At 42.7% G+C, this 14,979-nt stretch overlaps 1 protein-coding gene across 1 annotated transcript in view; it reads left to right on the top strand.

Moving 5' to 3' along the window:
- The window catches only part of HYDIN (HYDIN axonemal central pair apparatus protein), a 455,510-nt gene that overhangs the window by 336,976 nt on the left and 103,555 nt on the right, over positions 1–14,979 (top strand). The window contains exons 43-47 of the mRNA XM_036750079.1: positions 730–914; positions 3,828–4,441; positions 7,558–7,776; positions 12,943–13,151; positions 13,963–14,145. Coding sequence (XP_036605974.1) covers positions 730–914; positions 3,828–4,441; positions 7,558–7,776; positions 12,943–13,151; positions 13,963–14,145 — 1,410 coding nt within the window. The remainder of the gene's footprint in view (positions 1–729; positions 915–3,827; positions 4,442–7,557; positions 7,777–12,942; positions 13,152–13,962; positions 14,146–14,979) is intronic.

Here is a 14,979-nt window from a genome sequence, read left to right as displayed (position 1 = left end):
CTAATTCCTCCAGCAGACCCAGTGGTCTTTGTTCCTCTCCCACCATTTATACTCCCCTGATTCTTCTTTTCATCATAACTCTAAATGCCGCCTGCTTTGGACCGGTGGATTTCTATGTAAGTGAATATACCCCCTAAGCCAGGGTTGTTGTGAAAATCAAATGAGATAATATTTGTGAAGCACTTAGCACAGTGCCTAGCACATAGCAGGCACTTAATAAATGCTTATTTATAATAATATATATTATATAATAAATAAATAATAAATGCTGATTTCCTTCCTTCTTTCTTTTTTTCTCCCTTTCTTTCCTTCCATCCTACCTTCCCTCTTCCCTTCCTTCCCATTGAGATCGGACAAAGGTATCTCCTGGTATTGAGAGTTTCCATTCAGCTAGTTCTCTTTTCTTACTGTGGTCAGAATATTCTGGATGAATGACCATGGGAAATAAACTAGGAATGAGATTAAAAAAGAAAGAAAGAAACTAGAGATGCTGGTTTGAAAGGCAGTGTGGAATACTGCACAGACCTTGTAGTTCATATCCTGGGTCTGCCGTGTATTAGCTGTATGACTGTTGCTGCGTTGACCTTTGAAGTACATTTCCCCATCTGTAAAATGGGCGTGCCAACTAATTGCCCAGCCCACCTCACAGGACTGTTGTAAGGAAAGCTCTTTGGACAGCCTTATGTAAGTAAGCCCAGTTATTCATAACTCAATGTCCCTTTCCTCCAGGAAACAAGAGAAGTTAGCTCGGGAGCTTCAGGAAAAGAGAATGCAGCAGGAACTCGAGCGACAACGTGAGGAGGAAGAGATGAAAAGGAAGAACAAGAGAAAGCCACGAGAACCCGTCAAAGAAGAGGCCCCGGCAAAAAAGGCCCTGGGGCCACGCCAGGCATCGCAGATCCAGGTAGCAGACAGCTAGGACAGACAGCCGCGGGTAATGGACGGACAGATGGCAGAGGACTTCTAGACTGCAGTCGAGAAACCTGGGTTCAAGTCAGATGATGGGGCCACTGGTTCCCACATCAAGCTCTCGGAGCTCCCCGTTCTTCCTCTAGCCTTCCTGACAAGAAGGACGTGTTTCTCAGGAAAATGTCCCCTAAGCCTTAAAGTATAATATAAATATGAGCTATTAAAAATACATAGATTTGGGGCAGCTAGATAGCACAGTGGATAGCACACCAGCCCTGGAAGCAGGAGGATCTGAGTTCAAATGCAGCCTTAGACACCTGACACTTAACTAGCTGTACAACCCTGAGCAAGTCATTTAACCCTGGCTGCCTTGCCCCGCCTCCCAAAAATATAGATATAGATAGAGACATATACACATAACACATATTCAAGGAAAATGCTGTGTAGTGTTAGTTTATCCTTACAGGCAGAATATGTCAGCCTCCAACCTGTATGAGCTCACTCTGAAAATTGCATCTCATAGGCAGCTACAGGCCATATCCAGGCCAGGCCAGTAGAGTGGCACATACAGGGTAGCAATCAACGCCCACTGCCAGTTCATATGGACAAAGAGTTCTGTACTAGGGGTGGGTGAAGCTGAGGTCAGAGGCCAGGGCATCAAGACACCCTAGAGGACATGGGCAAAGTTCAGACCCCTCAGGGGTGGGCAATCTGTGGCCTTCTAGGTTCTTGGGTGTGGCCTTTGACTGAATCCAAACTTCACAGAACAAGTCCCCTTAATTAAAGGATTTGTTTTGTAAAACTGGGACTCAGTCAAAAGGTGGCACCCAAGGACCTAGAAGGCCACATGTGGCCTCAAGGCCACAGGTTCCTCACCCTTGGTAGAGGCCGAATAAGTGAGGCAGATACAAACCAGGTGAGAGGGAGGACATAGGTAAGAAAAAATTCCAAGTATATACAGGAAATATTGGGAGACTGAGGGCAGTACCCAGTGATTCAGAAAAAGCAGACAAGTCCATGCAACCAGGGGGTGACAGTTGAAACCAGGACAGGTGCTATTTCCCCTCCTCTGTGGTTTCCAGAGCACTTTTGAGGGTGAGTATTATGGTTAGTCGGTAGACATTTTACATCCTGGAACTGGCACCCAGGACCTGAAAATAAAATGGCCTTAGAATTGGAAGAGGCTTCAGAGGCCTTCTAGACCACTCCCTTCCCACTTCCTAAATTCTCTACCAAGGATATCAAACAAATAGAAAGGACTCCTGCAGGCCACAGATTGGCTTAGAAAAACACAAAATAACCTTATCTATATTACATTATATTTTTATATATTTGGCTAAACATTTCCCATTTACATTTTAAACTGGTCTTGGGGCGGGGGGCATTGGCATTTAGCAGGCTGGGAGTTGGGTACCTTTGCCCTACAATATTCCTGACCTGTGGTTTTCCAGCCTCTCCTTCAACGAGCTCCAACGAGAACGCCTTTCTCCTACGGTGTTCTACTCATTTTCCATTTGCTAACCCTTCAGTTATTCAAAACTTATTTTCATGCCCCCACACCATAAGTCTTCTCCACACTTGGCTAACCATCCCGAGTTCCTTTAGCCAACCTAGTCCTCACCTTGCACAGTTTCCAGTCCCCTCACCCATTATCCTCTTCTCAACGTAGTTCAACTTTTCTCTTTTTTTAATTTTATTTTTGTTCTGGTGTCTGTCAGTTCACAAGTATAAGTAGAAACCCTTTTCACTGCTGTTATAGATCAGCAGCTTGTCTAGAACTGTGAGTCCTGGAGAGCTGCATGGGAACCCAAGAGGGTAGTAGAGCAGTTCTTGGTCACACAGCCAACACATGTCAGGTCTTGACAGAAAGAACTCAGGCCTTGCTGACTCAAAGCCCAGCCCTTTCTCCACCATCCCACAGTACCATCCTAGCTGGCCGTCATCCCTTTTATAACAGTATGCCCAAAATTAGACCCAGGACTCAAGATGGGACCTGACTAGGGGGCACTTGCCCTGTTCTGGACCCTCTGCTCTACTAATATCACCCAAGCCATGCATGGCTTGTAGCCCACTAGAGTCCCTAAGGCTTTCTACCCATCCGTGCTGACCTTGCTTACACAGTTTGTTATTTCACCCCAAGTACAGAACTTTCTATTAATCTCTATTAAAACACAGCTTGTTCACAGCTTCAGCCCATCCCTCCATCTTGGGTCAAATTGACAAAGGAAAGAAAAATGAAGGGGACACACCCAACATCCTCCCAAATTAATTTATCCAGCTATCCTACAGCGTTACAACATTGTAACAGTTGGTTTAAGTTGATTATTGTCCATTGGCCTGATTCTGGTTGGTGACCTAGTGAGCTTTAAAGGTTTTGAAGGGAAGACCACTATAGAATGTTCTTCTTCCCCTACTCTTTATATGCCTCACAGTTGTGACCTTGGCCCCCTTGCATACATGTGCCCTAAGTCACCTATTTGACCATAAATACCTTGCTGTCAGTAAGTTTACATTAGTCTTGTTATCTAGGTATATGCAATGCTTAACCGAATCATGTAAGGTGTATAATAACTCAAAAAAGCAATATATTAATGCTATAACTAATCAGTTCTATACATTGAACCCAGAGAACGCCAGTCATGATTATGGATGGTGACGGGGATGGGCTGAAGCCAGCTCAGACTGGCTCTGGAGAATCGATTCTTCCCCTCTCAATGGCACCATTTTATTTTGTTCCTCTAGAATCCTAGGAAATTTTCTGCGTAATCAAATTCAATTGTCGTGTTCATCCTATTGACCCTTTCTTCAACTCCTCCCAGCCCCAAGAATTGGTACCATTCAGATTAGCCTCCACAAAAATGATTTAAAACATGTTTTATATGTTTTGTTTTTCTAGGGTGCCAATGTAAATGCCAAAGCAGATGTCAGATCAGATGTAGGACTAGAAAGGAAGACATCAATGAGAGAACAACCACCCATGGAGGACAAAAAGGATGAGAAAAGGAAAAGGAGCAGACAACAACTGGGGGAAGTGGCACCTGCACAGACCCTGGCAGAACAAATAGAAAGTGAAAGGGATTTATTGAGAGAGAGTGAGAAGCAGCTGATCCATAAGTTCAAAGTCTATGATATGACCCTAAAGGAAATCCAGCAAATCTTGATGTCCTGGGACCGGAAGCAGGGCATCTGGATTCCCCATGTTGGCACTGAAGACACCCAGCATGAGCCAGAAGACCAAAAGCAGAGCACTTCTGGGCGGAAGGGCCGCAAGGATCGTGAGAGGGAACGGCTAGAAAGGCTGGAGAAGGAGCGGGCAGAGAAGGAGCGCCTGGAGAAGGAAAAGGCTGAGAAGGAGCGTCTGGAGAAGCTCAAGGCAATGGAAGACAAGAGTGATGGAGGAGAGGGAGAGGAAGAAGACCATGAAGGGAAAAAGGACTCTGGTGTGCCCATCTTGGAATTCCAGACAACTGTCTCAGAGGAGTTTAACTGGAAGCAGATCCTAGAGACAGAAAGGTTGCCAAGGATAGACCAGGTAAAAGCTCCTCACAAAGAATAGAGAAGCATTTCATTGTGGCAGGCATCACAAAGATGGCCAGCTGGTCTACCACAGAGATCCTCCTCATAAAATGTGGGTGTAGGCTTCAAGTCGGAGTTATGCCAAAACAGAGTCGTCCTCCTTCCTTTACATGACTTATTTTATCTCTCCCCAGAGTTCCATTCATTCCCCTAAACCTCCAGTAATGAGAACAGTGATAATTATCACAATCATTTTCTATTTGGTGTAAACCCAGCTGGCCCAAAGAGCACCATTAATCAAAACAATCCATTCCTGATTCACAAGAAGCTAAGTTTGGGTAGAATCTTTGAAGAATTACAGTCTATACATCAAATCCTGCCCACTGCCTGTTTTCGTATGGCCCACAAACTATGAATGGTTTTTACATTTTTAAATAAAGTTTTACTCTGTTTAAAAATGTGAAAAAAACCACCATTGCTAGCTCCTAGGTCTTAAAAAAAAGCAGATGGCAGGTATATGTACATGTATCTGTATGTATGTGTGTGTACATGTATGTGTATATATATATATATATACATCTACTTAAACATGGATTGTGAGTAGCCACCTATTGGCCTCCTACAGTATCACTTCCCAAAATAAAGCAAACCACCTGGTTCATAAAACCACAAGCCTCCAGGAGGTCCCCAGTAACACTACTGATACTACCATCAACAAGGGAATCTGGAGACCTTCCTATCATCAGTATTACACTGACAATATTATTGGTCCCTGAGACCAGTGGTGTCAAACTCAGAAATAGGGGTCAAGAAAACATATATAAGGCTCCTTTGAAAAAATACATATTAACACTACATTTTACTATATTTTAATTTATTTTGTTAAATATTTCCCAGTTACATTTTAATCTGGTTTGGGCTGTACTTATAACCACATATTTGATACCTCTGCCTTTGACCACAAAACTTGGTGTATTTATTCTAAGTTTCCTTATATTCAGAGAATGCTTCTCACTGACCTATATGAGATGGCTTTTGACATAAAGATACTCGCTACCTGGTTTTCAGGACATCTGTTCATTTATCATAGTCATTTTTAATAATAAATTTTTCCAGTTACACGTAAAAATTTTTTTTAAAATTTGGGGTTTTTTTTTGAGTTCCAAATTCTTTCCTTCTCTCATTCCAGTTCTCCTGCCCCCTAGTTAGCAAGCGATTTGATATAGGTTATACATATGCAATCATGCAAAACATTTTCATATTGGTCATGTTATGAAAGAAAACACAGATCAAAAAAACCGCACAAGAAAATAAAGTGAAAAATAGTATGCTTTGACTTTCATTCAGACTCCAATAGATCTTTCACTGGAGGTGCATAGCATTTTTTGTCATAAGTCTTTCTTGGATCATTGTATTGATGAAAACAGCTGAGTCATTCACAATTAATCATTGTACAATATTGCTGTTACTGTGTGCAATGTTCTCCTGGTTCTGCGTACTTTATTCAGCATCAGTTCATGTAAGTCCAGGTTTTTCTGAAATCTGCCTGCTCATTATTTGTTACAGTACAATAGTATTTCATTACATTCATATACCACAAATTGTTCAGCCATTCCACAATTGGTAGGTATCCCCTCAATTTCCAATTCTTAGCCCACAAAAGAGCTAGTTTAAATATTTTTGTACAATTAGTTCCTTTTTCTTTTTGTTTTTTTATCTCTTTGGGATACAGACCTAATAATAGTGGTATCACTAAGTCAAAGGGTATGCACAGATTTAGAGCCTTTTAGGCATAGTTGAAAATTATTCTCCAGAGTGATCGGATCAGTTCATAATTTCAATAGTGCATTAGTGTCCCAATTTTCCCACATCCCCTTCAAAACTTATAATTTTCCTTTTCTGTCATATTAGTCAACCTGGTAGGTGTCAGGTGGTACCTCAGAGTTATTTTAATTTGCATTCCTCTAATCGGTAGTGATTTAGAGCATTTTTTCATGTGACTACAGATAGCTTTTATGTCTTCATCTGAAAACTGCCTGTTCATATCCTTTGACTATTTATCCATTGGGGAATGACTTATATTCTTATAAATTTGACTCAGTTCTCTATATATTTGGGAAATGAGGCCATTATCAGAGACCCTTGCTTTAAAAAATCCCATTATTGTAGTCACTTTTTAAAAATTGAGTTTCTCTCCTAAGACTGATCAGTTTTCTTATTCCTCTTTTCCCACTTTGCTAGGGGGAAGGGACCGGACCTTTGATTTCATGAATATAGGAAACTCCTAGGTGAGGTCACTCCTTTTACCAATGCAGGACAAAACCTTCTCTACAATGCAGAGAGATACCCTATTCACTAAGAAGTTAGTGACCTGGCCAGAGTCACGTAGCCAGTACATGTCTGAGGTGGGACCTGCACCCATCTCTTCATGGCTTCAAAGCCAGGAAGATATCAACTACATGATGCTACCACACCTTTGACTTGTTACTAATTCTCCTTTGCCTCCTCTCCTTTCAATTTTATACTACTTTTACAATAAGAAAAGAAATTATTGAAATCTGTTTCATAGTTTTTCAATGAAAAAGATCTTAAAACCTACCCAGTGCTATCTTTTCCACAGTTTTATTCTATTCACCCAGTCAAAAATGATTTCTCCATCCTCTGACCTCTCAAAGTCTGTTTGTGCATCTATTATGCACTCATGCCAGTCTACTTTGTTATAGGGTTACATGTATAAATATGTCTTATCTTCCTGCTAGATCATAATAAGCTCCTTAAGAAAAGGATTAAGTTTTATTCGCCCTCTTATCTCACTCACTGACCAGAAGAATGCTATGCACAGAGTAGGGTCTCAATAATGTTGAGGTGATCCTTGAGAACAAAAGAACAATTTTTGTGGTGAAAAAGAAACACATTATGCAAGTACTCTACAGGTCACAAAAGCCTCAGGACTAAGCCCCTTCTGTCTATAATAACTCTTACCTTTGGCCAAGACAAAGTCATTCTAGTGACTTGCCCAGTAACAAAGGAAGCAGACAGCTTTTTACCAGAGAAAAGACACACAGAGTACATAGGGAAAACAAGTTCCCAGCAGAGACAAAGCTCTAGCTCAGTGCCTGCATTTTCTTGTAGATGGAGGATGTCCTGGATGTTGGAGTTGTCGAGCTACCAATCCCACCTCCTGCCTTATTCTCAATGATCCCGTTCCCAATGAAAAGGGTGCCTGTGGTCACAACAGAAATTCTTAAACACTTCACTTTTGTCATCCCGCCAAATGAAGAAACCACATCAGAAGACAAAAAGGAAAATGAAAGTGAGCCTGACATTCCTACCAGTACCCCCACAACAAAGGTAAAAGATGAGATGTTCTCCTTCACTTATGCACCCTTCAGATTGGGGGTGTCCTAGTGGACCCAGGGGTAGGAATTGTTGTGCTTGGGGCAAGCAATGCACCTTCAGCTGAGAGGGTTTTGAGATAATGCTAGGTGGTGCAGGTTGGGGAGAGGGAGAAGGGGAAACAGAGACCGTGGAACATCATGAAACACAACTAATGGAGAGGCACCTGATCCTGGTTGGGGGTGGATGGGCAAGGTTAGGAGCTTCCTAGTTTAACTAGTCATTCCCGCTAAATGCTGACTTCTATGCTTTCTATGCTACTTAAGGACTACAAATGCTGTCAGCATCCTCTAATTTCAGTCCTCTTAAGCAAAGCTCCATTCACCCAGCCCTGGTTAGAGCTCTGCTTGTGAGTTACCAAAAAGTACAGAAGAAGAATGTCCAGCCTTTTTGGAAAGAAGATAAAAAATCTCAAAAGCATTTTGTTGGAATCCCCTCCCCGCCACCACCCCAGTTCCCAATGCTAGAGTTACCCAACAAGTCACAGCCTTTTTGTGTCCCAGTTTAATTTTTTTAGTATTATAGTGCTTCCCCAGAAGATATCTTAAAGGTTCAGTTCTTGCTTCTGGACTCCTCCTGCATCAACTGTTTTACATAGATTAAAATTCCATAGGAAATTGAAGGAAATGATATCTGTTCCTTTATCCATTTCCCATTTTTCAGTAACAATAGCTTGTTTAGGTGGATTATTTGGGATCTCTTTTGATTGTTTAGTATATCTTTTCCCTATCTTTATCCTTTGTTCTAATTTGATTTTAATTTATTTTTACTGTAAGAAATCATTGATATGACTGTATACAGACATTTGATTCAGACATGGCTCCACATTAGTAACCCATACTTTCCTATCTATAACAATATAGCCAGTTTTATTCTTCATGTTATTTATTGGTGCTTGTCATTTCTTTATTTTTGTTGGTTTATATAATTTATTTAATATTTTTAGTTTTCAGCTTTGATTTTCACAAGAGTTTGAATTACAAATTTTCTCCCCATTTCTACCCTCCCCCCCATTCCAAGATGGCATATATTCTGGTTGCCCCATTCCCCAGTCAGCCCTCCCTTCTGTCATCCCACTCCCTCCCCATCCCCTTTTCCCTTACTTTCTTGTAGGGCAAGATAAATTTCTATGCCCCATTGCCTGTATATCTTATTTCCTAGTTGCATGCAAAAACTTTTTTTGAACATTTGTTTTTAAAAAATTGAGTTCCAAATTCTCTCCCCTCTTCCCTCCCCACCTACCCTCCCTAAGAAGGCAAGCAATGCGTATCAATATGTAAAACCCTTCCACAATACTGATGTTGTGAAAGACTAACTATATTTTGCTGCTTCCTATCCTATCACCCTTTATTGAATTTTCTCCCTTGACCCTGTCCCTTTTTGAAAGTGTTTGTTTTTGATTGCCTCCTCCCCCTATCTGCCCTCCTTTCTATCATCCCCCTTTTTTTATCTCCTTCCTCTTTCTTTCCTGTGGGGTAAGATACCCAATTGAGTGTGTATGTTATTCCCTCCTCAGGTCAAACTCAATGAGAGCAAGATTCACTCATTCCCCCTCACCTGCCCCCTCTTCTCTTCCTACAGAACTGTTTTTTTCTTGCCACTTTTATGTGAGATAATTTACCCCATTCTATCTCTCCTTTTCTGCCTCTCTCAATATATTCCTCTCTCATCCCTTAATTTTATTTTTTAGATATCATCCCTTCATATTCAACTCACCCTATGCCCTCTGTCTATGTGTGTGTGTGTCTGTGTGTGTGTGTGTGTGTGTATATATATATATATATATATGTATATGTATATGTATATTCCCTTCAGTTACCCTAATACTGAGGTCTCATGAATTATACATATCATCTTTCTATGTAGGAATATAAATAAAACAGTTCAACTTTAGTAAGTCCCTTATGATTTCTCTTTCTTGTTTACCTTTTCGTGCTTCTCTTGATTCTTGTGTTTGAAAGTCAGATTTTCTATTCAGCTCTGATCTTTTCACTGAGAAAGCTTGAAAGTCCTCTATTTTATTGAAAATCCATATTTTGCCTTGGAGCATGATACTCAGTTTTGCTGGGTAGCTGATTCTTGGTTTTAATCCTAGTTCCGTTGACCTCTGGAATATCATATTCCAAGCCCTTCGATCCCTTAATGTAGAAGCTGCTAGATCTTGTGTTATCCTGATTGTATTTCCACAATACTCAAATTGTTTCTTTCTGGCTGCTTGAAGTATTTTCTCCTTGATCTGGGAGCTCTGGAATTTGGCAACAATATTCCTAGAAGTTTTCTTTTTGGGATCCTTGTCAGAAGGTGATTGGTAGATTCTTTCAATTTCTATTTTACCTTCTGGCTCTAGAATATCAGGGCAGTTCTCCTTGATAATTTCTTGAAAGATGATGTCTAGGCTCTTTTTTGATCATGGCTTTCAGGTAGTCCAATAATTTTTAAATTATCTCTCCTGGACCTATTTTCCAGGTCAGTGGTTTTTCCAATGAGATATTTGACATTGTCTTCCATTTTTTCATTCCTTTGGTTCTGTTTTATAATATCTTGATTTCTCATAAAATCACTAGCTTCCACTTGCTCCAATCTCATTTTTAAGGTAGTATTTTCTTCAGTGGTCTTTTGGACCTCCTTTTCCATTTGGCTAATTATGCCTTTCAAGACATTCTTTTCATTGGCTTTTTGGAGCTCTTTTGCCATTTGAGTTAGTCTATTTTTTAAGGTGTTGTTTTCCTCAGTATTTTTGGGTCTCCTTTAGCCAGTCATTGACTTGTTTTTCATGGTTTTCTCACATCATTCTCATTTCTCTTCCCAATTTTTCCTCTGCTTCTCTAACTTGCTTTTCCAAATCCTTTTTGAGCTCTTCCATGGCCTGAGACCAGTTCATGCTTTTCTTGGAGGCTTTTGATGTAGGCTCTTTGACTTTGTTGACTTCTTCTGGCTGTATGTTTTGGTGGTCTTTGTCACCAAAGAAAGATTCCAAAATCTGAGTCTGAATCTGAGTCTGTTTTCTCTGCCTGGCCATGTTCCCAGCCAACTTACTTGACCGTTGAGTTTTTCGTAGGGGTATGACTGCTTGTACAGTATAGAGTACTTTGTCCCAAGGTTAAGGGGCTGCACTGTTGTTTTCAGAGCTATTTCTACACAGCAAGCTCTGCCACACCAGTGGTCCTCCTCCCCCAAGAACCACCAACCTGGACCAGACTCATATCTAAACTGCTGGCTCCGTACTCCCGCTCAGATCTGCCACTTAATTCCTCCCACCAGGTGGGCCTGGGGCTAGAAGCAACTGCAGTTTTAGCTCTGTAATCAGCCTCAGAGATGCATCATATCCACTGCCCCCTGGGCAATGGCCAAACCTCGAACTCCTTTCACTCTGTCCCAGCAGTTTGTCCCGCTAACCTTCTCTGTTGTCTTTGGTGTTTGTGGGTTGAGAAGTCTGGTAGCTGCCACAGCTCACTGATTCAGGGTGCTAGGGCTTGTTCTCCCAGGTTCCTGGTCTGGTTGGTCCAGGCGCAGCTCATGCTGGACTCTGCTCCGCTATGCTCCCAGTTCCAGGAGATAGACCTTACCCAGAGACCATCCAGGCTGTCCTGGGCTGGAGCCCTGCTTCCCTCTGCTATTTCATGGGTTCTGCAGTTCTATAATTTGTTCAGAACCATTTTTTATAGGTGTTTGGAGGGACCTGGTGGGGGAGCTCATGCAAGTCCCTGCTTTCCAGCCACCATCTTGGCTTTGCCCCTGGTGCTTGTCATTTCTAATGCATTCTCTTTTCTTGAAGGAAATTTTCGTTATACATAATATCCCAGCTTTAATGGCTTTAATAAGCTTTAATTGTTTAAAATAACACTAAGACTCATAGGACATACTATACATAGACATACATATAATTATATGTTTATGTATATATGATATATAATACACATATAATTATGTATATATACACATATCTAATTTCACTTGAAATATATATGTGTATATACATATACATATTTGTGTATATATACATGTGTGTATTTACACACACACACATACACATACACACACACACACACACACACACACACACACCCCTTTCCAGGCTTCTTATACCTTATTCCCTGACACATCTCCAGTAACACGGGCTTCCTTCCTTCAACAAGACACTCTGTTTCTCAGCTCTGGGCATTTTCTCTGGCTGTCCCTCATGGATGGAAAGTTCTTCCTTCTCTGCTCCAGCTACTGACCTCTTTGGCTTCCTTCAAGTCTCAGCTCCAATCTTATCTTCTCTAGGAAGCCTTTTCCAACCCCTCTCAATTCTAGGGCCTTCTCTCTGTTCCTTATTTTCCATTTCTACTGTTTATAGCTTATTTGTACATACTTGTTTTCACATTTTCTCCTCCATTAGATTGTGAGCTCCTTGAGGGCAGAAGCTGCATTGTTGCCTCTTAGCACAGTTCTTGACGCGTAACTGATGCTTTATAAATGTTTATTGACTGACTGACTTGACTGAGAAGAATAAATTTGGTAGAAACTATTGACTTTGCCACTATGTTTTAAGGATATAGCAAAAACCTTTGAGATTCCCCAAAGAGAGGCCCAGGCATGAAGGGAGACTCTCATGCCATCCCTGGATCCTTTCCCATGATAACTGACATTGGCCCTTTTAGAGCATCCCTATGTTGTGGGGGATGCAGTATTATTATCTCCATCTCACAGAGAAGAAAACACTCTGAGAGGTATTTGTCTATAGTCACCAAGGTTAATAAGTATGGGAAGCAGAATCTGAACCCAAGTCTTCCCAGCTCCAGGTCCAGCACACTTTTCACTTTAGTGCACCGCCTCTCCATGGCCAGTCCCTCTCTGAGTTCAAGCTCCACCCACCATCACTCCTTCCCAGTTAGCTCTAGACTCTCTGACACGTTTCTTTGAGCATCTTCCTCAGTGGAAAGGACACCCAGTGAGCCTGAAGACGTCCTCAAGGTCCTAATAGCTGAACTATTAAGAGTGGAATCCTGCCTTCTCCTAAGCTCCACTCAGCCCTGTAGCTCTATTAATCCGAGCAACGGCAGACAATGTGTTGTTTCAAGGGATTGTGCGTTTCACCTCTTTACTTTTGTTTTAAATTGCTTTTGTTGTTCCTTCGAGGCACAAGAAGATCAGGTCACACCGAGCAAAGGCCGATCCAGACTGAGAGACAAAGCCGAGTCTGTCAAGGAGTCCTTTAAGGAAAAGCGCGGGCGTATGGCACTCCTCAGGAAGCTGCCCCAGGCCCTGCCCGTGACATCCATCGCCCCCTTGACAGGCTTAGACCAGAGCACCTTCTCCTCCCAGCAGACTCAGGATAAAATCATGAGGTAGGCCGTGAAGCAAAGTAAATATTGGAATTAACAGAGCAGTGAACTTCATGGCCCCTTTGTGTAGTGTGGCAACATAGCTGGGCTAGAGGGCCCACTCAGAGATACCACAGGATCGGGGGGATTCTGATGTGGACTGTGGGAAGGGAAAGCCAGGTCCCATGATTCCTAAGATCATTTAACTCAACTCAACAAACACAGACTGAGTGCCTATAATCTGTGAGGCTCAGAGAGGTGCAAAGATACTGATGAATAATCACTAGGATTATATAGCTCTTTGAGGTTGGCAAAATGCTTGACAAATAGCATCTCATTTGATCCTCACAAGCCCAGGAGGTGGGTGCTATCATTATCGCTGTTTTACAGACAAGGAAACTGAGGCAGACAGAGGCTCACTGACTGGCCCAGGGTCATAGAGCTAGTGAGTGTCTGAGGTGGGACGTGAACTCGGGTCTTCCTGTACTGCGTAGCTGCCTACTTAGCACCTCTGTGACTTTGGGCAAGTCAGTCCCATTGACTTTCAGTTTGCTTATCTGGAAAATAGGACTAGCATTACTTACCATCCTCACTTCACTTATTGAACTATAAAGCAATTTACAAATGTCCATTGTTATGAGTATTATTCTTTGACACAGTTGTCCTGTATGCATCCACCCATGGCATTGTACAGCTCCTCTGTCATCCAAGTTGAGTCTGGACTTTCTCACCCCATGCCAGACTCCACAGCTCCTTCCAGGAGTGCTTGGTCCCATGCTACGCCCAACCAACGAGGAAGAGATTCTGTCTGTAAAATATGCTTCGTCATTTCCAGGCTGAATAATTTTCGTTGGATCGTCCCAGCCCATGGAGAGGTGACACTCCGAGTACACTTCTCCTCCAATGAAGTTGGGAACTTTGACCAGACTTTCAACTTTGAGGTCCTTGGAACACGCCGCCAGTATCAACTCTATTGCCGAGGAGTTTGCACGTACCCTTCTATCTGCCGAGACGTCAGGTCAGGGAGGAATGAAGCCTGAACCCTGATTCTCTGTCCCTTCTCTGCTGCCTTTCTTTTTGCACGAAGGGGAGGGCACGGGTTAGATCATCCTGGCTGGTGGGAGGTCCGCAGGAGGCAGATTTCCAGTTGTTGGCCAAGGAATAAGATTGGAGGGAGGGAGACAGCATAAGGATTCTCGTCTTTTTTTTAAGCCATAGGCACCAGCATATGGATGGCAGTCAGTAGTTCTTGGCAGGTGGGCCTTCATCTCTTTACACAAGCAGGTGGGGCTTGGTCTCTTTACACAAGCAGGTGGGCCTCGGTCTCTTCACACAAGCAGATGGGCCTTCGTCTCTTTACACAAGCAGATGGGCCTTTGTCTCTTTACACAAGCAGGTGGGCCTTCGTCTCTTTACACAAGCAGGTGGGCCTTCTTCTGGTTACATAAGCAGGTGGGCCTTTGTCTCAAGCAGGCGGCCTTCATCTCTTTATACAAGCAGGTGGGCCTTCATCTCTTTACATGAGCAGGTGGGCCTTGGTCTCTTTGCACAAGCAGGTGGGCCTTGGTCTCTTTGCACGAGCAGGTGGGCCTTGGTCTCTTTGCACGAGCAGGTGGGCCTTGGTCTCTATGCACGAGCAGGTGGGCCTTGGTCTCTTTGCACGAGCAGGTGGGCCTTGGTCTCTTTGCACGAGCAGGTGGGCCTTTGTCTCTTTGCACGAGCAGGTGGGCCTTGGTCTCTATGCACGAGCAGGTGGGCCTTGGTCTCTTTGCACGAGCAGGTGGGCCTTTGTCTCTTTGCACGAGCAGGTGGGCCTTGGTCTCTTTGCACAAGCAGGTGGGCCTTGGTCTCT

The sequence above is a fragment of the Trichosurus vulpecula genome, chromosome 3, assembly GCF_011100635.1.
Source record: "Trichosurus vulpecula isolate mTriVul1 chromosome 3, mTriVul1.pri, whole genome shotgun sequence".
In the NCBI taxonomy this organism is placed as follows: Eukaryota; Metazoa; Chordata; class Mammalia; order Diprotodontia; family Phalangeridae; genus Trichosurus; species Trichosurus vulpecula.
This window is presented reverse-complemented; position numbering and strand designations above follow the sequence as displayed.